Here is a 25,208-nt window from a genome sequence, read left to right as displayed (position 1 = left end):
CACTTTCTGCATTGAATCCCTAAACTGTAATTTAATGCCAAGTATTTAGCATATCAACACAACCTATATGAGTATAATCTCCATTGTTATTGTTGAAAATTGTATTCAAGTCCGGACTAGAATTCATTTGTAAACAATAAACAATGACCACGACACACATACAAGCTGTGTTGACAAAAAGAATACTTGACATTTCAGCATGACAAACGGATTAGGGTCAGACACAGTAGTTGATATACAGAAGCAAGACATTGAAAACTTGCCACAAGTTACAGTTTATGTTCCTTTTATTGTACACTCTATTCTAGAACGATGGTTCTTCTTAACTTCTCAAAAGAGTGGCTGATTGGAAATTGATATGGAGTACTCTTTGTTCTCATGATAATATTTAGGTAGGGGGCGCTATCACCTTCATCAATAGAGATTATGATATAACTTGAATGAGGACAACGTGTTGGGTGGCATACAATAGATATGCGGATGGAAACAGAATCTTTGTACAAAGTTTTAAGATACATGTAGGATCAATGCGCATGGGCAGTACAGAGCCACACGTGTAAATAAACTTTACCGGAGACAAAACCGAAAAAAGTAACTTCGATTAGCAAAAACACAGTGCTATTTTTTAATTAACCATTTACCCCCCTTTGATTTGATACCTTGTTGTGATAATTGAAAGCGATGATGAATTTGCCTTACTGTTGGATTTGTATATAAAGAGCCACAGCTTCCAACCGTCTGTATATCGACTGGACCATCGGGTAACTTCAACCATTATCTCCCATTGCAGTGTGTGAGTGCTTCAATCGTGGATATCTGAGGTGAGAAAGCTTTTTGTCTGTTCAGTTGATCCTGATGGCTCCACCATTGCCAAAAGTGGCTCATTAACAATGACTGAAGAGAGATATACTGTAACAGTAATTTCATATATACTTTTGATATCAATTTTCTCAATTTCACAAAATGGTTCACGCCAGTACAAAAATCTATGGACAGAGTGACACGAGAATTCCTAATTGACAAAAAATTCTTAAAATTCAAGAGTTTGCGAGCAAAGTGAATATTTCTAAGGGAACGGATTGCTTTGTTATATTGGTCCTCGCACGACGACACATAAAATAACATTTCTCCGTTGCTTTCAATTTGACGTACAGACACTGATGATGTCGTTTTTCATGGATATTGCTGAATCTGAAGACTTTTTTAGAAAACGGCACTGATTTTTCTGATTCCCACGATCATCTTCCGTCGATATAACATAAATTATGTCTGACTCCCATGTTCATAAAATCGAATGATAAAAGAATAATTGTTATTTCATGACGATCACTTTCCTTCACAGTGAACGATGTACCAACGTTTCTCTCGCACAAGGTCCGTACACCTTCTTTGCCATGCCATAGCAAGTAGATTTTTAAGGTATATTGCGCCTTGGGGACAAAATTTTACTGTCATAGTTTTTCGAAAATTCTATTTTCCCATAACACGGGAGTGCATTCTGAATTTCAAATATGGGTAAATGCTAGGTAATTTGTCTCTCCAGTACAAAACTTTCCTCGTTATCCCCTGATTTTTGTTCTTGGTTTGGTAAGAGAATGGGTGAAAGTTTCATTGAGGAAGTTTGAGCAAAACTTGTCTTTTACTTTCGAGGCGCATACTAGAGACGTCGACACATTGTGTATTTATACAAACTTTGAAATCAAGTCCCATCGAGTGGACATTGAACGTTCTATTGTAGGATAGGGTGCTTGCATTCATCTAAGAATATCTATTTGATAAATGATTTCAGAACAATGGTAATGGCATTTGTCTTTTCGTTTAAATATTACCCCTTCCAATTTTGAATTACATATATTTATCATATATGTTTTACTTTCACGTTTCTTCCGAATTCCTCGATTTGTCTTTCTTATTTTCCTCGTTTTTTAGTGTAATCCATTTTCAAATTGTTCGTTTTTGAGAATTTTGAATATACGGTTGTAAGTGCGGAAACTTCATTTCTTTACAAATAAAAACAAAATAGTAATGTTTAAACTCTTGCTAATATTTTATCAATACAGCAATGACATAACTTCAAAACCGCTTCAATGAGTAATATGCAAATATTGACGATCGTGGCCTGTGCGTCGAATTGTTGACATGTCTTGAGAAGTCAACATCAATAACAAGCCAATATACAAAATATTTTTTATGTTTTATTATTACAGCAGTTACTGCAGTGAAAAATTAAGCAACCTCCGCTATGGGTAAGTGGCAATTCTTGACTATCATGGCCTGTGCGTTGGCAATTCTGCTGACTTATAGCTCGGCTTTTCCGAAGGTCAAGACCAAAACGTCGCCACAAGAAAGGATAAAGACGAAGGAAAAACTCGATTCCAAGGTCAAGATCGCGGTGAGAGAGAAAAGCGAGCTGGACCGAAAAGCCCGCGCATTGCGTCCTAGCTTCGTAAAGCGTAGTACTCAAGCCCCGATACTCCATGCAGGTGATGAGAAAATTGATGATGAGTACATCGTAAAACTTAGGGTATGTTGATTTATTTATTACTACGGACCTTGTCAGTTTCTAACGGCCGGGGTGGTAGTTAGTGCATTGGTCTGGGGTCACTCTGTACTCGGCTTTTGCTTCCTTCCTTTCAATGACTCGCCTCATTTTTATTCTGTCCCTCGCTGACATTCGACAGAAATAACGTACAGTGATCCAATAAGTCTATTTCCCTTTTCATAGATATCCTTGACAGAACAATAACATGTTCATATGTTAAGAAAAGAAGTTGAGTCAAAATGATTATTAATACTGTGGTAAAATGGTTGATGACATAACCATTGCTAGGTTTTCTGTGCAGATTATGGCTGTTGCTGAGTTATCTTTTCACTACATGTCAATTTCTGTATTCATGCGTGACTATGGTTGTTGAGTCAAGGCTTATGATGTAGAGGGTTTTGTTTACCATCAAGAAGCTGTTGTCTGGGGAATAGGATATACCATCAGAACAGCCTATTATTGTACACTGTCACTGGAATCTCTTGTTCACAATTTAGCGATCGCAAAGACTTTCCAATGATTGAATTGAAGTCCTCATTTCAACGTAAGTCAACTAATTTTCAATAAACCAAAAACTGAACATTTTAATTTTGCTCTCTTTCAAACAAGGACGACCTTACAGTTGAAGAACTTGCAGAATTCGAGGAGAAACTCCAGGCCTTGTGTGAAGACAAAGGCCTTCACATTGAATTCCAACTCAACATCACGGCTTTGCTGAAAGGCTTTGTTGCAAAGGTTCCCAAAGAAGCACTTGATATTGTAAGTAAATGTCTATTGTTTCTTGAATGTATGTATGTATGTATGTATGTATGTATGTATGTATGTATGTATGTATGTATGTATGTATGTATGTATGTATGTATGTATGTATGTATGTATGTATGTATGTATGTATGTATGTATGTATGTATGTATGTATGTATGTATGTATGTATGTATCTATCTATCTATCTATCTATCTATCTATGTATATATGTATCTATGTATGCATCTATGTATAGATCTATGTATATTACGTACGTATGGATGGATAGATGGATGGATGGATTTCATCTCTGGAACGAAATATCTTTGCATGTTTACATTTACTAAGTATGTAAACTTTTGTACATATATGCAATGGCCAGAAAAGTTTTATTTGTGGCTGAAGACTAGTGGCTTTTTTCTGCATTGCCGTCTTTTCAGGCTTCATGTTGGAAAGTTTGTGACATGGTGTATTTTTTTTAACAATTTGTTTGTCTAGCTTCGCTGGATGGATGAGGTGGTATACGTTGAAGAAGACGAGGTGGTCCATGCTACAGCATTACCTTGGGGTTTGGACAGAATAGACCAAGCAGATCTTCCTTTGGACAACGTGTATTCGTCCTCTCCGCTGGGTAAGTATTCTGAGATAAACTCTACGTTGCCTCCACATGCTTTGCCCATTACCTATCGCATTGTTTTATTAAGTTCCTCGGTGAACAAGAAGTGACAACTACATTAGAGAATGTAAAGGTGTACATTGATTTTATTTTATTCAGTAAATATATGAATAATGCTTTCGTGCCTTTGAACTTGTCCATCAAAGCAGCACGTAGACATAGTACAGTGTTCAATATCTGGCAATACTCATGTTCGCAAACATATTACTTTCTTAAGAAAGAAATTAAATAAAGAACATTATGTAATGAGTTTTTATTATCTTAATCATTGAAACTTGTGCATTTTGTAATTGATGCATACAATATTCACCTGGGTAATGCTATTTCTTGTGCAGGAGACGGTAGTGGGGTCAGCGTGTTTGTACTTGACACTGGCATTCGTTACACTCACGTGGAGTTTGGACAGAGAGCCAAGTTTTTCTACGATGCCTTCAATGATGGTTACAATGTAGGTGGTGACGGATTTCATAAATACATTTAAATAATATAGAGTAGTATTGAGGACACCAAATTACCAATACTGCGTTCAGTGGATCGACAGAGATCACTGAGATTCACCAGGGAAATCTACATTTGCAACCTTAAGACTTTTAGTGATTCTCAGTGACAAGCTGAAATGTTCCACCAACCATTCAAACATTTATTTTAGGGCAACATGCAAACTTGACAATAATAAGAAATGCTGTGTTCGAAGGTCAACGCGAATGTGGAGTGCAGAGGTTATGACGTCACGTATGTGACCATCGTGGCAATTCCATGCTGCATTATAATTTTTAAAAATTTTCAGGGTAATGATTGTCAAGGACATGGTACGCATTGTGCAGGTACCATTGGAGGAAATACCGTTGGTGTAGCGCCTGGAGTTACCCTGTACGCTGGCCGTGTTTTAAGTTGTTCTGGTAATGGAGCAACGAGTGGCATTGTGGGAGGTGAGGTAATCCGACGATATCAGATGTTTTATATATCATGATCCTAAATAAATTACCATCTTAAGTTCATGTATTGTCAATAAACATATATACGTTTGTACTGTTCATCAGAATATACCGGTATATGCATGCACTGTTCATCAGCATATATATGCCTCATACTGTTCATCAGCATATATATGCCTCATACTGTTCATCAGCATATATCGGTAAATGCATGCACTGTTCATCAGCATATATATGCCTCATACTGTTCATCAGCATATATCGGTAAATGCATGCACTGTTCATTAGTACATATAATAACTGTTCAGTAGCATATTGTACCTGGATATTGTGACATATATATAGTCTTTACCTTTGCCAGTTCTTTGTGACCTTTTACGTTGACGTTAATTCCAATGTCTTTCAAGATTGCTTATGATAAAATTGACACATTCTTGATGTAAGGTGACAAACGTTATGACCAAAACACAGCGAAACTGTCCCTTTACAAACCGACAAGCCTGAAGGTCTCCTCACCGTGTTTATGAACTTCAATGCAAGCATTGGCTAGTATACACAGCATACTTGTTTCGATGCAAAAACAATCAGGTTGCTATGCACATTGTTTGCGTCCTCTATGATAGTCAAGGTGTTACGTGAGTTTATGTGGCCAGGATGCTCTTAACATTCAAGAGGGGACTTCAAGGACAAGTTTTACCTACCAAAGAATCGGGTTTGTTTTAATTTATTACTATGATGAGTACTGATCAAGATGTCGCCAGCCTTCGTTTTCCATTGACATTGAAACATGTTGTACCTTCCACAGAAAAAAATCTTGAAAGCATAGTTTCAGAAATGTATTTCGACGTAATATTTACTCTTTTGCGAATTTCTCGGTGCGAAATACTTTCCAAAGTTTTGAGAAATTTGAAGTCTTTCTGATAGTGCAGTTGGCATAGGATGATACGTGTTGTTTTTATTTTTTTTTCATCCCTAGCCATGGATGCGGTAGCTGCCTCAGGAATTAAACCAGCGGTGGTTTCCATGTCGCTTGGTGGCGGTTTTTCCACGTCCCTGAACCAAGCTGCCGGAAGGCTGACCAACGCCGGGTACATTCTCGTCGTTGCCGCCGGAAATGACGCAATAGATGCTTGCTCTATGTCACCTGCGTCAGCTCCTGAGGTATTTAAAATACACACATTGGGTTATTCAAATATACAGACACTGAACTGTGTTGTAGAGGAATTCAAATGTACTGAAGAGATTCAAATATACGCATTGTGTACTAGTATTTCAAATACACACTTTCGATTTTGAAGTCTAGGTATTCAAATACATGCATTGAGTATTTCAAATACACACTTTTGAGTTTGAAGTGTAGGTATTCAAAACATGTATTGAGTATTTCAAATACACACTTTCGATTTTGAAGTGTAGGTATTCAAATACATGCATTGAGTATTTCAAATACACACTTTCGATTTGAAGTGTAGGTATTCAAAACATGTATTGAGTATTTCAAATACACACTTTCGATTTTGAAGTCTAGGTATTCAAATACATGCATTGAGTATTTCAAATACACACTTTCGAGTTTGAAGAGTAGGTATTAAAGCGCACACATTGAGGTGAATGAGGTTTGAATTGGAGGAATTCAAACACAGACATTGAGTATATACACACTGTATACACATCATGATAGACTGTAAGGAAAGAGTTCCTTATGCCTCCCATCACAAATCTTTTTTATCAGGCGGAATATACAACACTTTTAAATATGCCACCCCTAAAACTAACCAAAACCCTAATTCTAAACCCCTTAAAAGTTGTATTTGATGTGCTTCCTTCAAGGAGAGTCAGCGATTAAAGTGATTTTCAGGTATAACGGGCCGAAAGGAACTCTTGCCCACTTAATATGCACTTTATACACACTTAAAAGGTTTGAAGTGGAGAGAGGTATTCGAATTCATGTTTGAATTCTTAAGCAAAACTTAACTGTCAAAATAATCGCCACCTTAACGACTTTGTCCTTCGGGTTATACCATGTAGCTTGCACGAATATTAGAGAGCCGTCGTTATTTACTGCCTGGGAGTCCGAGGAATTTCATCGGAAAAGCTGAAATTTCGAATACCCCTTGCCAACCATGATGAATTTGAGTAACCCCCTCTCTAACACAGAAGTTTTGACTGCCCACCCCCACACTTAGAAAAGATCAATACCAATAAATGTATTTGTAAAATATACAAAAATACAGCAGTATAGGTACGACCTTTCAAATCCTGGTGTACCCTGCTAGATTATCATTAGTTGCCTGACCACCATTGAAAAAGTTGAAATCAACAAAATGGAAATTCAAAGTTACAAAAAATATAGATATAAAAGCTCACATTACAACCAGTATCCAACAATATAGTGTTGTTTAATTTTGATTGGTGTCATGACAGGGTTTTCACTGGGATATCTGACTGGGCAGAATTTGAAAGTACAGGGGGAGAACACGAGAGAGGCTGAGGGGAAAAGTATCAGAGGGGGTGTCCCTATCTTGTGTGGAAAATTTTGATAAATTGATGTGTGCAATGGTACAGTCTGGTGCAATCTGAGAGGTGCTTTAATTTATTTTACACCAAAAATTGAGTAACTCCCTTCTTTCTCTCAACATTTAGGCAACCTCCCCTTGTAGCTTCCATTTTTGAGTGACCTTGCAGCTTTCAATTTTCGAGTGACCCCCAAGCAGATTCCTCAAATCCCCCGGCCGTAAATTGTGACGGCTTCCTTACTCATGCATCAAATATTTCCCTCAAGCTTCATCTGGTCTGAGATTTTCAAAAACGTCATTTTCTGTCACGTTTACAAGGCAATTACAGTTGGAGCAACAACATCCTCTGATTCCTTAGCCAGCTATTCAAATTACGGCAGATGTGTCAATATCCTAGCACCTGGTTCTAGCGTCAATAGTGCTTATATTAGCGGGGACTCTAGCTACGTGTCATTGAGTGGAACATCTATGGCAACGCCCCATGTTGCTGGTAAGTACACGCCTGCCAGATAGAAGTCCCAATTTCTGACCAATAATTCATTTTCGCGATGGTTTCATTGATCTTGTCTAAAACCGGGGTCAAATATATGCATGGTCACCCATTCATTCAGTATCTTTCGACATGTCAAACAATGTAAGAAGTATCTTGCATCAAACAAAATTTATGAAAAATGGCCGACTTTGTCCCTTTAATATTGTTTTCCATCCTGTTATTAATCTACAACGAAAATTCCTTAACAGAGTATAATATTTTTATCACAGACACAATAGTCCTTGTTCCGAGACACCAATCATTTGTATGTATGTATGTATGTATGTATGTATGTCATTTTGGATGTGTGCAATAAAGAATGGGGATTTCTGATCTGTCGAAATTGTCATTTTAGGCCGGATCGGTTGAAAATAAATCATGTCACATACATATCTGAGACAGGTCTAAGGAGAAACAGACTGATCACAGAAAACAGTACAAGACCGCCACTGGTCGAGGACACTTGAGGGCGTCCAATATATGAAACCAACGGGTGGCATGTTTTTCTTTTCTTAATTTAAGGTGTTGCAGCATTACTGCTTCAACAAAATCCTTCTTTGTCGCAAGGCCAGATGGTATCCATTCTGACGACTGCTGCTGAGTCAGGAAAAATCAGCCAGATTCCTGATAATTCCACACCAAACAAACTACTGCACATTCCAGGTGATGCTAACCCACTACCTTCAACTGACGCTCCACAACCACCAACAAATGGTAAGTCAGTATGGCAAATATCGACTACATTTATCTCATTAAAGTGTTATTCTACAACAAAAATTAAAGTATTCTTGTCGCCCTGATAAATGCTGATATGCAAACACGAAGACAAGACAACAGTACTGATTCAGTCTCTCTCTCTCTCTCTCTCTCTCTCTCTCTCTCTCTCTCTCTAGGTTTGTGCGAGAATACCTGTACTCATCATGGAGACGGCGAATGCGATGATGGCGGTGAAGGAGCTCTATATGACGTATGTGATTTAGGTACTGACTGCGACGACTGCGGACCTCGACATGATAACCGTAAGTTTCTTACGCCCGTCACTTTTGTTTGAAACGAATGTATGGTCGAATATATGGCATTATTGAGTGCTTTATAGAATTGGGATATCACTTCGTTCTCTTAATTCGTATTTCAACGTTGTCATGTTTCTCCAGCTACAACCCTGTGTGAAAATACTTGTCCTTACTTCGAAGACGGGGAATGTGACGATGGAGGGCCTGGTTCACACTATAGTGTTTGTGGTTACGGTACTGATTGCGCCGACTGTGGACCTCGTTTACAAGTGACCTAATAACAGGTATGCTCACCTAAATAATACATACAGGGCATCATCAGTATTTCGATCATGACCACCATCCCTTGGGCAGGCAATAAATCGTTATATTGCCCAAGCTCTCATGTGTTATTATTTTTATTACACCGAACAAGCAAACATGCAAAGAAACAAAAACACAAAGACTTCTTCCAGTACAGTTCGCCTTCTGAGTCCGGACCTCAGCGTAAAATGTTGTCAGTGCCGAGTCTAGGGTTGCCGCTAAAGTTTGCCGATCTCCTCGGTGGCGTATCCAAATTTGTTGCTTGCATAGTCGCTGAACACAGAAATTGCATTCCTTGTTGCCATTTTCGTTCGTTTGCTGTTTACTTGCATCAAAATAACGTCTAAATGTGCCGGTGACAGCTCTGCATGACGTTTCGCAGCAATAAGTTGCCAACTGCAAAGTACAACAAGCGAACGACAATGTGTTTTGCGCAGAAAGGATGCGCAGTAAGTAAAATGACGTCATCCATGTAATATCAAATGCAGAGGGCATCATCAAGTTCGCAGAGGGCATCATCACATTCGCAGAGGGCATCATTACGTTCTTTTACATGTCACGTGAGTCGTGTTTAACCAATGGCAGTGCACGCTGAATGAGTGAGGTTAATAATGGGGTATATTAATAATGTACCCCCTCCCGGCCCATAATGGACGAAAGCAAACTTTGCTCTACATAATGTATGAGGCGAAATCGAGTACATTATGAAGTGCAAAGTTTGCTTGAGACCATTATGGGCCGCGAGGGGGTACATTATTGCTATTATTTTACAGTTTGGACGATTCCAGTGTATTTGAGCAGAAAATGCTTGATACTCGGACACATTATCAGTAATAATCTTAGGGTATGACGTCACAAAATTCACTGGTATTGACAAAGCTATGATATAATAGACAATAGAAACGTAGAAATTCAATACTGCAAATCGCATCTGAGGAAAAGCATTTTAGGGAGAATTGAAGCACCAACTGATTATACTCTTAATGAAGCGATGCAATAGTCTCGTCTAATGCCGGTCCCATGATACTTTTCACGCCAGGGTGAGTAACTTGTGGCACTCATGGCTAATGCTACCCTGGCGAATGCATTCGTCGCCGATAGAAAAAAACAAGGCGCTGATAGAAAAAAACAAGGCACAGTTTTAGCATAAAGAATTATATTACTCGGCAATATGATGCAATTTGAAAACAATAAAAATATATGTTTTGTTTCAAAATGATAACAGCGATACATTATGGACTAACCAAAACACGTCTTTTGGCAGTATCAAGACCGGTATTATAGTTCAAATTTCAAATTTCATCGTTTAAAGAAACGTACTTTGTTTACATCTTTCTGCTTGCGATCATTGCTACTGTACCTTTACCTACATAGGAGGGTGTGAAAATATCTGTCCTTACAGGAGCGATTGGGAATACGATGATGGTGGACCGGGTGCGGACTACAGCTATTGCCACTATTGGACAGATTTTGACGATTGTGGAGTCCAGTCCGTCCTTAAATTAAAATCAACAGAAAAAGAAGAGAGAGGCTATTTCTTCAAGAGGACATTTTCCAAACTTTACTTTCATATTCTCGAGGGAAATAATTTATGTTAAGTAGTTTAGGGTTTACAAAAATATGGTCATCGCACGACAAATTAACGCACACAAAACAGTGCAAAGATTAAATATTAATCGTTCAAACCGAAAGAAAACTAAGATAAGCTGTATTTGTGTTTTCTGTTTAATTTCTAGTTAAGGGAATAAAGATTATGTAGATATGCTGATACATTCAACGCATTCCAAAGACTTTCTGACTTATTATTACTGCACGCACACATACGTAACCAAGCTGGCGTGACGTCATCCAAGGGACGATAGCTTAATCGTCCTTTAAACTTTATTGTTTTTGTTTTGTAAAATGTGCATGTGTACGTGAGAGGGCGATATCGTTTATAAATACCGCTGATTTGCTGACACTACCCAGAATACCCATGAATAGACAAAGAAGGCTTTCATTGAAATCTTGGCCATATTAAGATGTAGCGTTAAACAAAGGCCCCAACTACAGACACATACACAAATAAAGGTCCCTAATACAGAAAGACACTCGCACACACACAGATATAAATAAATATATAAGCGCCTATCACCTGGTTATAGAGGCTACAGCGGCCGTGTATTACCCCGAGGGGCCGTGTTTACGAGAAACACATCGCTATTCCCTGAGGCTGTAGGCTGAGGTATAGCGATGTTTCTGGTAACACATGGTCACGAGGGGTAATAAACGAGTGCTATAACCTGAATAAAGACCAAGTATTGGGTGTTTTATAACACGCCACACGCTCATATAGTATTATGTCATGGTGTTTAATGTGTTTTGATGTTATGCACCGAAACAATCCATTGTAAAAAGTTTACATGTCGATTTCCCCACAGCGGTAACAGTAGTACAATTTTCTTCCAAAAAATATTAAGCATACTTAGCAACATTCTTGGTTGAACTTGAATCTTTTTCGTCGATAAGCTCGTCGTTCATCCTGGGCGCTCACCACCCGCAATTATTTCAAAGCTGCAGACGACACTACTGTCGCGTGACCGGGCACTTTTCCAAAATAGTTTTTCAAAAAATACCCTCTGACGTCACTTTTGTGGGGACTAGACGTATCTATTTTCCCGTCATGTGACGTATTCTGGCGAATCGCAACACGGAATGAGCATGTGACAGTGTGTGACAGATGTGAACCGAAAGTATCAGAGAAAGAAAAAACTTCCACTGATATACTGGATGCCCAAGATCCATGAGAACCCACCCGGAGCTCGCTTTATTGTAGCACGAAGCACTTGCAGCACAAAAATACTCAGTAAAGCGGTTTCTACTGTCTTTAAAGTAATTTTTGAACAAGTGCATAGATTCCATCTAAAAAGTAAATTTTACAGCAACATGAAAACCTTCTGGGTTGTAAAAATTCTTTTCCAGTAATTGAAAAGTTGAATGTCATTGACACTAGCAAAAAGGCCAAATGCATCTCGACATTGACTTCAGTACACTATACACCAAAATTGAACATAAGGATCTACTGAAAGAATTGTATAATGTAGTTGATTTTGTATTTGAGGGTGGAACTAAACGGCATATTGATTTCTCTTCTTCTAAGGCTTTTTGGCGCAAAGATAAACAAAGCTATTGGTTTTCCCTAGCATCATTAAAATCTGTCATAGAACATCTCATAGTAGAAAGCTATTTCCAGTTAGGCAACAGAGTGCTTTTACAAACCATAGGCATTACTATACCCAGCGCCATTCTGGACGAATGCACAGACATGAGTATAGATTCATGTCAAAACTCATTCATACCGATATAGCTCGTGCTCAGAAATTTCATGGATGCGCATTATTCATAGATGACATGTCTCCTTAATGATGGTGGAGAGTTTTATAGATCGTATGAGCAAATTTATCCTGCAGAGCTCAAGTTGAAATGTAAGAGTAATGGACAACATGCTACATTTCTTGAATTGGACATATCCATGGTGGATCGAACATTTGTCTATAAACTCTTTGACAAGCTCAACGATTTCAAGTTTTTCATAGTGAGAATGCCAGATCGCGAAAGTAACATCCCTTCATACATCTTTTATGGCACTGTATTGTCAGAATATCTCTGCATTGCTCGTGCAACACTTCTAATAGAAGATTTTCTTCCGAAAGTTGCCAGCCTGTACAACAGGATGCTGTCTCAAGGAGGAGAACAACATAAAATCATCAGACAGTTTCATAAAGCTATGTCAAGATATCCTTTACTTTATGAAAAATTCAATACAACACCTAAAGACATCATACATAACATCAGACTCCGAATAACTAAAGGCGTGGTGGTACCTGATCAGTACTGCTTTGGGAGCCACGGCAGTTGACTGTATTGTTTTCAAATCCCCAAAGCGGTCACTAACGAACAATTGAATGATATTAAAATGTTATTCGTTCATTGAATTACCTAATAAACTTGGAATTGAAAAATGTAAAAGTAAAATGGAACAATAAAATTTTAAGGTCACTCCTCTACTACGCCCAAAATTTTCGGATCCCCTTGAATTCCTCCAGGCTCCCCTTTCGTTTTTTGAACGCAGCCTTCGACATTTAGAATTACCAAAGACCTGTGTCAGTCTTGTAAACAAACACTTGTCCGCTTGACGGAAGTGGCTTTTGCAGCGTTTTCTTGTGTCGTAATAGCGCCGTCGTTCTCGGTCGGAAACTTGTCAAACACGAACGGACGCGAAAATTTCTCAACAAGCATCCACACTGTAAAAATAGCGGACGCTAGACGCGTCTTTACGCGTTCAAAATGTAGGTGTCGGTGTTCAAATTTGAACGGCTAGTGTTCATATTGTAACATTAGTGTTCATATTATTAACAATGATGTTCTAAACCTGAACACTATGTGTTAATAACCATCTCCTTCAAGTGTTCAAAAACTCAGCATTACAGAAAGTTTACAATACTGTGAAACAGTTAACAATCTTAAGTGTTTTTACTTTACTATGACTATATTGAATTTACTACTGCCTCGCTGTCCGGCAAACGTACACGGAGTACACTGAGTGTAAAAAATTTCTGGACTATAATTGCTGAAAGCATGTTTTTTCTAGAAAAGGAAGTATACAAAATAATTTTACACGTTTATTACGGGTTTGAAATTTTGAAATTTTGAAAAGAATCAGATAACCACCATGAACGTTTTAATTTTAACATCGGCGTGCAAAAGGTGTTCTACTCCTTAACACTTGGTGTTCAAGTTTGGTGCCTTTTCTTATCCCGTCATGCATCAAAACGGAAGTTGCGACATTTTTCTTGTAAACGCACGCTGAAGTCGTAATCGTGCGGAAGCAAGACCAGAAAGGGTAAGTTTTCTCTCCAAAATAGTAAAAGGTGTTAAATTTTGAAGCATCTGTATTATTAGCCTTTGAAATTATTTGTATAGTATTTTGGAATAGCTCAAATACGAGAAAAATCCTTATTTTCTTTCAGTGGCTGGTAGACCATACACTAGCTGTGAATACGCAGCGGTGTTTTGGGCCATGGCGTATCGATCGCACTCGGGTCAAGGGTCATCACCGCAGAACTATAGCGATGACCCTTGACCCCAGCGCGATCGGTATGCCACATTGCCGCTGCGTAATCACAGCTAACACATGTCTTTTAGTAATCAGAATCGCATGTAAAACATTAGTTTAACATCGCAGAGTGTATACTCTATTGTTTCAGCATATGAGAGCTGGCTTTTTTCTACATTTCATCAGTTGATGACAAGAAGAAGCCAATATTTTGTAACAGTATCGAAAAGAGGCACTGTATACCAAAGTCACCCCTTTTCCTTAACCTTAAAGGCCACCTTGTCTTTCATTTAAAGTCTCATGTCGCCATATTACCTATTGTTGCATTATTTTCAGGATGTAAATAGTTGGATTTAACTGAAAATCGAAGAGCTGTTGTACAGATAATGAAGAGTTGTTGTACAGATAATGCTGGTGGTACAGATAATGAAGAAGATGAGTGTACAGGTAGCTGTCTGGAAACAAGCTTGAGAACCTCAGTTCATCTCTAATGTAGATTTAAATTTTCGAGGGTTAGTAACTGAATTTTGATAAGTTTCTGTATTTTTGTTCTGAATTTATCGAAGCTTTGGTAGAACGCTATGATCAACTAAATGTTACTGGAGAATAAGCTTTCAAATACGTGTAGTATCCCTTATCAGATGCAAGGGTGGAATGAAGAATTAAAGCAGAAAGCGACAGAAAATTCAGAGTGAAAAATGTACACTGTGAATTTCTGAATTTTCTGAAATTTTCACTCTAAATTTTCTGTCGCTTTATGCTACTATTCTTCATTCCACCCTTGGATCTGATGAAGAAGACTTCACGTCTTTGAAGGCTTATGCTCCAGTAACATTTAGTTGACCATAGCCTACTACCAAATCTTAGATTATTTTGCATTGTAGATCAACACGTCTTTTGTTCTCGATTTGTTAGTTTTTTAGCTTTGCTGTTAGCGACGCAGAGCTTATCTAATAGGTGAATGTGTGGCATCGTCCTCAAATTTTTACATCCCAAGCTTTTTCCTCAAAACGGCCAGTACGGTTCCTTTGCATTTGGAGTACAGTTTCCCAGGGATTACCCTAATCATGTATGTTCAAGTTATGATGAAATACGCAAATTTGTATTTTTGCGGCTAATTTTGCTATTTTGTGGCAAAAATCTTCTTCTCCTTAACTGGTGGTTCGACGTCTCCAATATTTGGTAAACATGTCCCTTAGAATGACCTTCGTCAAATTTGTACTAGTTGTGATGAAATATTCGAATGTTTATTTTTCTTGGCAATTTTTGTCGGTTTTGGTCAAAAAATCTTTAAAAATCTTCTTCAAAATTGCTAATTGAACAGCTTTGATATTTTGTCTCTGCGGATAGCTTTTTTCAGATTGTTCAAATTATGCAGAAATATGCAAATTTGTATTTTTGAGACATAAAAGACATTTCTGACATTTTTAAGACATAAAAGATAACCAGAATGTGATATATTCAGGTTATGATGATATCAGCAATTTTTTATTTTGGGGGCAATTTTTACCATTTTCGGTCAAAAAGTTTGTATCTTAAAAATTACCAGTCTGATAGCTTTAATATTTGCTACACATGTTCTTTGGGATGATCTTAATTTGATATGTCGAATTCATGGTGAAATCTTCAATCGTGTATTTTTTGCAGCTATTTCCCCATTTTTGGTGAGGCTATCCTGAAGTGAGCTCTCAGAGATCCTATACATAACACTGTGAGCTCTTTCGACGTCTAAGTCGCTTGTTGTGTTGCTATATTGGTATTGAAATGGCTAGCATTTAGGTTGTTGCCATTGGTTTCAGACTGCAGTTTTCTTTTAAAGTGAATTTTAGTATGGACTGAAATTTTCAGGCTCAACAGCAAATGCTTATTGACACACAAAACAAACTTATGAAATGAAGTCAAAATTAGTTAATGTCTTTTTAATTTCTGAGAAGAAGAGTTTTGAAATGTCACCGATTTATTTCAGGGTTTATTTAAAGATACTACAAACAAACAAACCTTTTCGTTCATGAAGGACTTTGTTGGACAAGGAAATAGGTTTTACACTGCCAAGGACCCCTTTACTCACTTTCTGCATGTTGTGTCTTACTGTGACACTTTGTAGCAACTGGACATGTTGTGTTTACTTTTGTGTGGACAACTATGTACCATATGCATCAGAGAAGCCTTGACTAACTTTTTTCCAAGTTCGATAGGAAGGTGTTAACACCGTTGAGGTTTTCCTCTGACAAACTTTACAAAGTGGCCATGTTTATTTTCCCATTACACTCTAAATAGTTGTGTTTTATTAAAGGGATTTTTGTGTATTTTTAGAATAAAATAATTTTACTGAATATCAGTGGTCCGCTTCGTTATTTCCAAGCGTGAACACCCCCTGAACGCCCAAATTTAAAGAAGTTCAACAAGTGCATATCATGTTTCAGTCCTTAAAACACTTATCGTTGAACGGCGTCCGTGCGTTCAAAAAGTGTTACATGCCAATTGAACGCGTAAATGCGTTTAATTTTTTGAACACATTTCATGTGCAACGCGTGTTCAGATAAGGAACTTACACCATTGTGTTCAATATCATGTCTGATGAACACATAGTGTTCAAAATCTGCACACGTGTGTTCAACATCGAACGTTGGTTGAAGACGTAGTGTTAAATTTCTGAACGTCTGGACGCGTTCAAAAAGTGTTACAAAAAGGCGTTTAATTGGTGTTCTATCCTTGAACACTTCACTTTACAGTGCAGACATTTGTGCGTCATCGACCTTCACTGATCCATACAATACAAGAGTGCTGATGTGGAAAAGTGTCTTGGCTTGTCTGTACAGGACAAGTAAGAGAGAGAGAGAGAGAGAGAGAGAGAGAGAGAGAGAGATTTGTATGCCCGAGTAGTGTGATCTGTCTTGTTTGCTTTACAGACCAATTTCGAACTGTAAAGCTAAAATTACATAGGAAAAAATTGCCAGACTGGAGCGAGAAAATGAAGCTTTCTCACAATCAGTGAGAATCTCTTGTTATTCTCAGTGAGAATAATTTCTCACTGGTGAGCAGTGAGAAATGCACTCCTTGGTGAGAATCAAGTATCATAACAGATTCTCACCGGTGAGACTGGAAGTCCTCACCAAGCAGAGTGAGAATGGTTATTTTCATGGTGAGAATGTATCATACTTATTATACACTGAAGAGAATCAGATTCGCAGTTCAATGGCGAGAATCAGCCAAACTTGTTGTCCACTGTTGAGATTCAATCTGATTAATTCTCACCAGTGAATAATGTATCTAGCCGATTCTCACCGATGAAAAGCGAGTATGGTTGATTCTCACCGGTAAATGATGAGTATGATACATTCTCACAGAGAAAATTACCATTCTGACTAGCCTTGGTGGGAATTTCTAGTCTCACCAGTAAGAATCTATCACCATCCTTTATTCTCACCAAGGAGTATATTTCTCACTGCTCACCAATGAGAATTCAAAATGTCTCACTGACAGCAGTGAGAATAACAAGAAAGTCTCACCAATTGCGAGAATGCGTCACTTGATCTCGCTCCAGGCTCGCAATGTTTTTTCCTGGAATGAAAACAGACGCATGACACTCGACATATCATGCTTTCGTCTGCAAACTTTCCGTTACAAACTTTACAAGAGTTTTGATCCGGGTACCAATCCCTAGATTCCGGTTTATTTATTGATGTGACATGTATTTGAAACCTGTATCACCATCAACTGTTATTGCCAATTGAAGATTTGACCGGGTCATGCAGAAGCCAGATGATTTTCATTTGTCGATGTGATTGTGCTTTTCGTGTTTTCCGAGATCCTGTCAATCGTCACCTGCCTTCAATTAATAATGTGATAGGTACTAGCGAGAGTTTGTCAGGAAAGTAGCATAAGATCCTCCCGACCAATAATAATAGTATGGTTACACCGACACCCCTCCATAGGTTTGCTTCTGGTCAGTGCTCGTCACTTCAAAACCCTAGCGTCAACTCTTCGACAAGTACAAGTACCTTCGATGGGTAACTATTTCCCCAGTAGTTCCTCGATTTAACCCTCATCAAAATTATGGAATCCGTTGCGCAGCAGCGCAGACTGCATACATCATCGACTTCGTACAGGGTTGCTGGGGGTTATCACACAAAATCGCCACTCAAAGTAATGTATGCAGTTCATCTGGAAAAGTTGCACAGCCACGATGCATAATGACAAACGTCTTGTACACGGCGGGAGGTAGAAATATCGTTCACTGCAAAGGTACGGCTATCTATTATTGTCGAGTTAAATGCTTGCGTCTTCGTGTTTGCCATTGAATGACGAATTTCACTAAATCTTTCGATAAGAAAAGATAAAATATTGTGTACTTCTCGAAAATCGCCAAAGTTTGTCACCCATCACTTCACAGAAGTGTACTCTAAAACTAAGGTGGTTGAAGTATCTGTGTAGTCTCAAGTCAATGCGTGATCTCATGGCTCCGTGTTGGCATCACGCAGGGCGAATAAGGCATTCATAATCCCAGCAACCATAATAATACTTATGAGAATATTAATATTATTAATAAAATAATGTTAGTATTTTCTCAGGTTTGAGCTTCTTTTTCCTCAGAGAAAATGACAATTTATGCACATGTAGGCAACTTAAAGGGACAAATGAGGTCGGCCATTTTTCATTATCTTTTGATACGAGATACATAATTTATTCATGGCCTACAATAGCAATCAATACTTTTTGGTCATGTAATTTGACCAGACAAAGCAAAAGCAATGGAATATATATACCGCCCCTCAGTCTGTCCCATGAGTTCCTATCAAGTTTGAAAGCAAGATATGTTCCTCTGTGTTTGATTTTTCGAGGAGAAAAGGGAATGTCAAAAGTTTTTAAGAAGCAGCTGAGGTAGTCATATACATAATTTTCAGAAAATGTTGTGGTTCCATGCAATTTGTGGTAGCCAAGTCAGTCAGCTCTACCCCACCCCCCCCCCCCTCCGATGTCAAATGGGCAAGTAGCGGTGGTCGCATTGGAGAGGTTTATTTTATTGCAAAGTTATTAGTGTCCACACGTAGCAAATGCTTCTTGAGAGATTACCTTCTCTTACATTTATGTCGTTACATAAGATCCACCCAAAACCCACATTGAGTGTACTGAATAGTAGAGCTCACGCAACATAATGTTTAACAACTTTCACATTATAAGACTTTCGTGATTATCACTGATCAACAACATGCAGCTTCAGTCTCTTCGGAAGTGTACAACCGTCTGGCGTTTCCGGAAATATGTCACGTTTTGTTTTAAAGGGTCAAAAGTCTCAATTTTTTTGCAATTTTTGTGATATCAAAAGACATGGAACACTTGCATAATGTCACTTTGTGTACAAAGACGACGGTACATAACTGTACATAACTACTAAGTGTCAAAAGTTATTCCTTCGCTAAATGCAAACAGATCATTTCGTTTGTGATCTCAAGCAACATGGAAACCTGTGCTGAGACCACGACACCTCTACTCCCACCCCTGGCGACGGACATGTGAACCACCCTCTATGGTAACACTCGCATTATAATCCATTCGAGTGACAGCAGGACAATTTACAACTCATTCTGAACACTGGAAGAGAGGGCACGGACAAGCAGAAGAAGGCGATCATTGCAAGTCCAAATCTGAGAAAGGAAAATTCACACGCGTGAGCCAACCGGGATGACTGGAAATAGGTCTGAACCAGTATGCATTTATTCGTCCTACTAATTACTGTCTTGGACTGCCAAGGGAAAAGTATTACCGACTTTATCGTTTTTTTAACAAGTACAAACGTTCTTTATACCGCTTTAAGTAATGTTTTGCTGTAAAAAATAAGTTCGTTTCCCTGTCAGATATTCTGTGCTATAGTGCAAGTGTAGAAGGTCCAAGTAAAGTCTACACATACTGTATATGCAGTTGAGGTTGGGAATTCCCACTTGAAAAGTTACTTTTTAATATGAAACGTAATGATAAATCTTTCATTTTTTCTTCTGGAGAAAATTAAAGTGAACGTTTTGTTTGACCCCAAATAGGTGGCCATCTTGACCACTGATACAAACATGATGGCGACAGTCAAAAATATTGAAATGGAATATCGACGGAGCGGAACATAAACTTAAGAGCTTGAACGAAACTTTCAAGAAAATGAATTGTAATGGTTTGAAAACGTTCGTGCATATGTTGAAATAAGTAACTTCAACATCATTTTTCCAGGGCAGTCCCGGCAGTGTATATGCCCAATAAAACCGGAATCCAATGATCACAGCACATTCCATGATTGTGACAGCGATCAACACTTGATCCATATGTCTATCTGTCGGACATGTCGGTGATGGCCAATCCTGAGGCGACTTTGACATCACACGCTACACCTCTGTGCGGAATCTTGGTGTTAGGCTGAACAGTGACGGCTTCATGTCGGACCAAATCAACCAAATATGCAGGAGCGGATATTATTCTTTATACCGTATCAGCAAGATCCGCAAATTACTTGACAGAAGTACCACCGAGACATTGATCCATGCCTTCGTCACATCCCAATTAGACTACTGCAATAGTCTTTTGTACGGAGTATCAAAAGAACAGCTTTCTCGATTGCAGTCAGTTCAAAATGCTGCTGCACGTCTCGTCACTCAATCACGTAAATTTGACTATATTACACCCTTGATGATCGACTTGCGTTGGCTTCCAATCGAAGCTGGAATAAGATTCAAGGTTCTTTTAATTACTTATAAAATTATTAATGGTATTGCGACCATGTACTTGAGTGACTTAATTGAGTTGTATGTTCCGGCAAGAAATCTCCGGTCCATTGAAAAGTTACGTTTAGTCCCGCCAAAAGGGAAGTATAATAAGTCCTGTGGCCATAGGGCCTTTTCTGTTCATGCTCCTTTCCTTTGGAATTCATTGCCATCAGAGATTCGCTCTGCAAAAAATATTGAATGTTTTAAACGTGCTTTGAAGACTTACCTTTTAACTGAGTTTTATCAACTGTGATTGTTAGCCATTTTTCTCATTTTACGCTGTTTTTACTTCCTTTCCAAATTTCTTTGTGATATTTGTGACTTTTTTATTTTAAAAACAATCTGTGCTCTCATTTTAGTCATGTATTTTTTTTCTTCAGTCATGTACAGCGCGCTGAGACATAAGTGTAGTGCGCTTTAAAGAAGTTTTTAATAATAATGATAATAATATCTGCAAATATTCAATCATTTTGATCGCACAGCTACACTCTCTCTCGCAAAGAAACAGAATTATAAACCTGTTCGTTTGATACAAAATTTCAAGATGTAGATTATGATTTCGTGTAAAATGTTTTTTGAACATGGTAACTAAACACTGTTGGTACACGTTTTTGTCGTCTGGATAAATGGTGCGACCAGTTATTAAGAAACGACTCCCGTTGATGTTCTTTGCGGTCACGTGAGTAAGTGAATGAGAGAGTGCGAGAACGGTAAAAGCAGGTGAGCAATCAGAGTAAGTGTCATGTTAAATTCTGCACATAGACAGAACAGATTACTACTAAGCTTCACTGACACAGATCGTAACATATCGCTCGTCTCAATCTCAAAACAAGTAGGCTTCGATAGATTTTCCATGTTCAACCCAGAATGTCGACTGTAGTTTACAAGTAGTACAGGTCATAGCATAAAATAGATTACCATGGCCAATTCTGTGTTTTATTATTTTCTAACATATCTACACACTGAAAGCTTCCAATACTCCATCGATTCCCTCTTTATCGAACTGCTGAAATTTGTTTACTTGTGAAAGTAGTCTGTCTGTCTGTCTGTCTGTCTGTCTGTCTGTCTCTCTCTCTCTCTCTCTCTCTCTCTCTCTCTCTCTCTCTCTCTCTCTCTCTCTCTCTCAAATATACAGTGCGTTATCAAAGTCGTTGAAAGGACAATGAGTTTCAGCTGAGTATAAACTTATTGTTTTCTACGTTCTGTGGCCTACACTCAACCTCGTCAAATGATGTATATGCTGAAATGCTATATGTACAGGTAATATTACCTCATTGACACTCAATCAAGAAACACTACAATGTAGAACTTTATGGCTCTTAAAAAGTATCTATTAAATGTAAAGCCACAATATAGCAACAGGTGGTTGCGTAGCGCCCCAAGACAATGTCGTAAATAGCAATTCAAGTATTTTGTTTGTTTGTTTTTGTTTGTTTGGCTTTCTTTTGGGAGGGGTCGAACGTTTCATCTTGGGGAAACCAACATTATCTTTGCTGATTGGTTTGTGAAGGATGATACCATTTATTTTTCAGATTTTTGTCAACAATCATGTATTTTGTGCAAAAGTGGTTGTTAACTGACCAGTAGGAGTGAATGTGAACCACACTGTGTCTTGGTCGTGGCGGAATGTGAAATTGCTGGTGATGTTGTCAGTGTGTTGAAAATATCGAAAGACATGCAAAACTTGATGCAGATTGAGGGATGGCCATTTCCCTCAATCCTTTGTCGTTTGAGGGCGTTGTCGGGTTGTGGCAATTCTGTTTACTGTGTTCTTCTAACACGATTGGAACTCATTTGGGAGAATTGTATCCTAATATTCGAATTTCTCATAAGTTTAGGTGCCCTATAGCTGAATGTTGAAATTTACAAATTTTTAATTAAAACAGGTGTATAACTTAAAAAGGAAAGCATATTAGCTTACATTTGCAGATTTAATCGACATTACCTCACAATCCAATAATCCCAAATTGGTTCCAATCATGGAGGTAGCTACTACCTCCATGATGGGACACAGAGTGTAAGCTGCAGTGCATTGTACGTACCGTATACCGTATATATTGATGGGATATAGCTTGGAGAACAGCCACTACTCTGCTTGGAGGTAGTAGCGGAAATATTAGGTACAGATTTGCAGTAACAAAAGTCTACGACGTGTCCTTATTATAGACCATCATCAGACGCGCATTTCGTTCGAAACTGTTTGCATTTTGGTATCATTCGCAGAAAATACAGGGTGTAACTTGCAAGACGTGCAAGGGCGAGACAGACAAGTCCCTGTTTTAAAAATTTGTTTCCCTAAAAATTCAGTTTTCGATCCAACCATAATTTACCCAACCGGATTGTCAAAGGGTACTTTTATTACATTGTGTCACTACAGTATATGCACTCTTATATCTATGCAATGCTTTCACCAGCTTAACTGAAGCTGTCCATTATCTAGCATTACCAGTTATTATAATTTAAAAAGTGGATTGTCTGTTATGAAATAAATGAACATAAAATGTAAATGAAAGATCAATTTCGTGTTGCTGACATATGACTGGTCACAAAGTGCAACAGTACTCAGTGTGTAGCGTGTACTCCCTGGTAATGAAATAGTGGGTAATATGTCAATCATGTGTTGCTGCATATTTGCAGCAATAACCTGGTTTGCCGCAAATTGAAGGGTTTGCAGGAGGGTCACAGCTAGCTGCAAACTTCTGCAACTCCTTCCTGCAAGCTATATGCTTGCTGCATATTTGCAGCAAACTTACGGCAAATTTGCAGTAGAAAACAATTTTCGGTAAGGGTAGTGGCAAAAGTGAAATTGGGCGATAATTATTAACCAGATGTTTATTACCACCCTTGAACACAGGTATAACATTGGCGTGTTTAAACTTGGTAGGAAAAATTCCCGAGTTGATACTCATCTGGAAAATGATGGAAAGGGGACAGACATCTCTTTGCAACGGTTTTTTAAAGCAATACCAGAAATATTGTCAGAGCCACCAGCTTTACATGGATCAATTTCTTTAAGTGTTGCTGCAACAGCATCAACTTATATGTGACTGTGAACTGTTGTTAACATCAGTCGTAGTAGGTAAGTCCAGAATTTCTGAGTCAGTAAACACAGAATTAAAATAACTGTTAAAAACATCTGCAATATCTTGAGAGTTTGTGACCTGTACATTATGGTGAATAATGCTCTGAGGAACAGAGGCACATTTATATTTTGATTTTGCAAAACTCCAGAAATGCTTAGGATTATGGGTAACTGATTGCTCAATTTCAGAATGTAATCTTTGAATTTCAAATTACGCAGCTTTTTGAAAGATGACCTTAAGATAGCGAAACATTTATAGTCATCTGAGTGCTTAGATTTCTTAGATTTCCTTCTTGTTTTTTGTTTCTCTTTTTCAAGGCAAATCAAATCATTATCATACCAGTTCAGGTATGACCTGTTTTTTGATAATGATTGTCAGAACACATTCATAATCACACAATTTAGATAGTCTTATAAGAAGTCCACACTTTCATTTACAGATAAATATCAAAGTGAAGACCATGAGTACAGTGAAAGAAATTGCCCCATATGATCAAAGTCAGCTTTCTTAAAATTTGAAACTCTTCAAGTGGCACTTATTTTAATCATGCATTTGTAATTTTGGAATACAAAGCTCAATACACACAGCTTTATGGTCAGATGAAATAGCAAGCTCAGCTGTTTCAATATTAAGCAACTTAACATTTGAGAGTGCTAGATCAAGAACGTTATTACTATAGGTAGGCTCTGCATTGTGAATGCAAACATTCTTTTTCTTGTGAATGCAAACATTCAAATTGCTCTTTATTATTTATGTTAACGATTGCGCCTTGACCTTGAAAATTCATCCTGTACTTCCTTTGCAGACGACACAACACTCATATCTACTTACCTGAATGCTGATCTAAAAATAGTTGACAATTGGTGTCTTACTAACAAACTTTGTATCAATCCCAGTAAGACAAAATCAATGATCATCACAACTTCTCAGAAGAGACGGCACATTGACAGTGAAAACTTCAACCTCACTTTGGCTGGTAAAACTATTGACCGCGTCTCATCAGAGAGGTTACTAGGGGTCAC

At 38.1% G+C, this 25,208-nt stretch overlaps 1 protein-coding gene across 3 annotated transcripts; it reads left to right on the top strand.

The window, feature by feature from the left end:
- The first annotated feature begins 724 nt into the window (after positions 1 to 724).
- On the top strand, positions 725 to 11,043 carry LOC139119422 (extracellular serine proteinase-like). Of its 3 annotated transcripts, none has more exons than XM_070683352.1 (12): positions 725 to 821; positions 2,208 to 2,524; positions 3,152 to 3,301; positions 3,786 to 3,918; positions 4,299 to 4,411; positions 4,751 to 4,892; positions 5,875 to 6,059; positions 7,733 to 7,904; positions 8,469 to 8,660; positions 8,840 to 8,965; positions 9,101 to 9,243; positions 10,665 to 11,043. In XM_070683352.1, exons 2-11 carry the CDS (start codon positions 2,243 to 2,245, stop codon positions 9,235 to 9,237), a joined length of 1,632 nt encoding a protein of 543 aa, XP_070539453.1. In that variant the 5' UTR covers positions 725 to 821; positions 2,208 to 2,242; the 3' UTR covers positions 9,238 to 9,243; positions 10,665 to 11,043. The 3 variants fall into 3 exon arrangements, with proteins under 3 accessions (XP_070539453.1, XP_070539368.1, XP_070539513.1); XM_070683267.1 differs by having other exon boundaries at positions 10,637 to 11,043; XM_070683412.1 differs by having other exon boundaries at positions 752 to 821; positions 2,211 to 2,524; positions 10,637 to 11,043.
- Positions 11,044 to 25,208: the final 14,165 nt, after the last annotated feature.

The sequence above is a fragment of the Ptychodera flava genome, chromosome 1 (genome assembly GCF_041260155.1).
Source record: "Ptychodera flava strain L36383 chromosome 1, AS_Pfla_20210202, whole genome shotgun sequence".
NCBI lineage: Eukaryota > Metazoa > Hemichordata > Enteropneusta > Ptychoderidae > Ptychodera > Ptychodera flava.
Note: the sequence above shows the minus strand (reverse complement) of the source record. Positions and strands in the feature narration are given on the sequence as shown.

Coding starts and splice junctions, on each gene's coding strand:
- LOC139119422 (XM_070683352.1), top strand. CDS start 2,243: ATGGGTAAGTGGCAATTCTTGACTATCATGGCCTGTGCGTTGGCAATT. Junction 2,525..3,151: donor AGTACATCGTAAAACTTAGG/GTATGTTGATTT, acceptor CTTTCAAACAAG/GACGACCTTACAGTTGAAGA. Junction 3,919..4,298: donor GTATTCGTCCTCTCCGCTGG/GTAAGTATTCTG, acceptor TTTCTTGTGCAG/GAGACGGTAGTGGGGTCAGC.